Consider the following 1,835-nt stretch of genomic DNA (forward strand, 5'->3'; position numbering starts at 1 on the left):
CGCTTTGCCGATAGCGTGTTGCGAACGGCAAGCACGCTGTCAGCATCGCTGTTTAAACGGTCGTCTTCCAAAGAGCCTTAGACGGCGAGAAAGCAGTACCGATGGTTACGTGGGGTCCACACAGCAACGCCAGGGGCCTTCGGAAGGGCACCCGGCTCGGCTCCCCGCCCTGCCCCCTCGGGCACGGCTGCGCCCAGCGGACACACACGGAGCCTTCTAAGCGAGCGCTTGCCTTTCCGGGCGACTCTGGGCCCCAGCCGCGATCGCGGCCCTGTGGGGCTCGCACAGACCCCCGTGTGCACGTGTGCTTGTGCCGTCTCCCCGCTGGCGTGCAGAAGTCACACTACTGTCACCTGAGGGGCTTTACGCTTGGGAGGACTAGAATTGCTGAGCGAGGCCAGAGCCACCGTGAGGCCCCAGGAGCCAGCCAGAAACTCCAAATAACCCAGTTATGAAAGGCGGTCTGCATCTGGGGCTTGGGCGGGCAGTGAGGGATGAGTGTCCATTCGTAGATTTATTTCGCACAGTCACCCTGTGTGCAGACCCCTGCCCACACCGGACTGGGAGCTGGGGACATGTGCACTGGGACACATGGGGGAGGCAGTGGGAACTGGGGGCCTGCAGAGTGGCCGAGGTGGAGGCCAGCACCCGGGGGTCAGCGCCCAACTCAGCTGGCCCTTGGGTGCCAGTGCAGATGCGAGTCCATGTATGGCTGTCACAGCGAGCCCCACACCCTCCGAGAGTGACCGGAGCCACCCCAGCACGCCCACAGTGCCCTCCGCCCCGAGAGACGGCCCCGAGGCGGTTCTGGCCGCCAGCTTCTCCGAAGCTCCGCGTGTGGCTGGCGGCCCTGAAGTCACCCCACCTGGCCTTTCTCAGGCCATTTACTTCACAGCCTTGTTCCCCTACCTGGTCCTGACGGTGTTCCTGGTCAGAGGACTCACGCTTCCTGGGGCGGTCGAGGGGCTGGCCTACCTGTTCACCCCCAGCGTAAGTGGTCCCCAGGGCAGGGCCCGGAAACACTTACGCCAGGGCATCCGCCCAGGACCTGTAGGGAGGACGCGGAGGAGGGCAGCCTGGGTCTAGGGAGGACCTCAGGGTCAGAGTGCAAGGCGTGGGGACATGCAGACTCTGTTGCCTGTGGGACGTGGGGAGCCAGGGTTCAGAGGCGAGGCCAGCCCTGGTCCCCACACATCTGAGAGCCTCGTCAGTGGCACGGTCATGCCAGGCGAGGGGCCACAGGACCAGGGGGCCCGTCCCCAGGCCCACGCCCTTCTAGACCACCCTACTTTCCAGACCCCGGGTGGGGGGCAGCTGTGCATGGAAGCAGGTCGCCAGGGGCCCGGCAGCGGAAGCACCAGCACCGACTTTCGGTGACGCTGTCCTAGGGCCTTCCAGTCACTTGACTCCACCAGGCCCAAGGGGGCAGGACAGACGCAGTACGCCCTGGTTGCCCAGACCGTGGCCCGGCCTGGACACGTGTGTCACTAGGCTCGCAGCCCCCTGCGTCCCAGACGGGCGCTGCGGGTTAGCTGATGCGTCACGGGACAGGAGGCCGCGCGCCATGCTAACTGCCCTTCCATGTGCTCCCTCATGCGGGGCGGCCTGAGCGGGGGACGCCGCTCATGACGGAAGCCCGGGGACCCTGGGCTGCTGCGGTTTGTCCCGGGACCGAGGGCTCTCCGTCCCCTGCAGATGCAGACTCTCCAGAGCCCCCGCGTGTGGCTGGACGCAGCCACCCAGATATTCTTCTCCCTGTCCCTGGCCTTCGGAGGACATATCGCGTTTGCCAGCTACAACGCGCTCAGGTGGGGCTGGACGCAGGGCGGGCCCCT

The 1,835-nt window shown here is 66.3% G+C and overlaps 1 protein-coding gene across 1 annotated transcript in view; it reads left to right on the forward strand.

Annotated features, from left to right (window-relative positions):
* LOC105301319 (sodium-dependent neutral amino acid transporter B(0)AT3-like) overlaps positions 1–1,835 on the forward strand; it is a 15,540-nt gene that overhangs the window by 8,143 nt on the left and 5,562 nt on the right. Inside the window, exons 3-4 of the mRNA XM_023519755.1 lie at positions 722–990; positions 1,696–1,835. The exon at positions 1,696–1,835 is cut by the window's right edge and continues 135 nt beyond it. Coding sequence (XP_023375523.1) covers positions 722–990; positions 1,696–1,835 — 409 coding nt within the window. The remainder of the gene's footprint in view (positions 1–721; positions 991–1,695) is intronic.

The sequence above is a fragment of the Pteropus vampyrus genome, unplaced genomic scaffold (genome assembly GCF_000151845.1).
Source record: "Pteropus vampyrus isolate Shadow unplaced genomic scaffold, Pvam_2.0 Scaffold235, whole genome shotgun sequence".
NCBI lineage: Eukaryota > Metazoa > Chordata > Mammalia > Chiroptera > Pteropodidae > Pteropus > Pteropus vampyrus.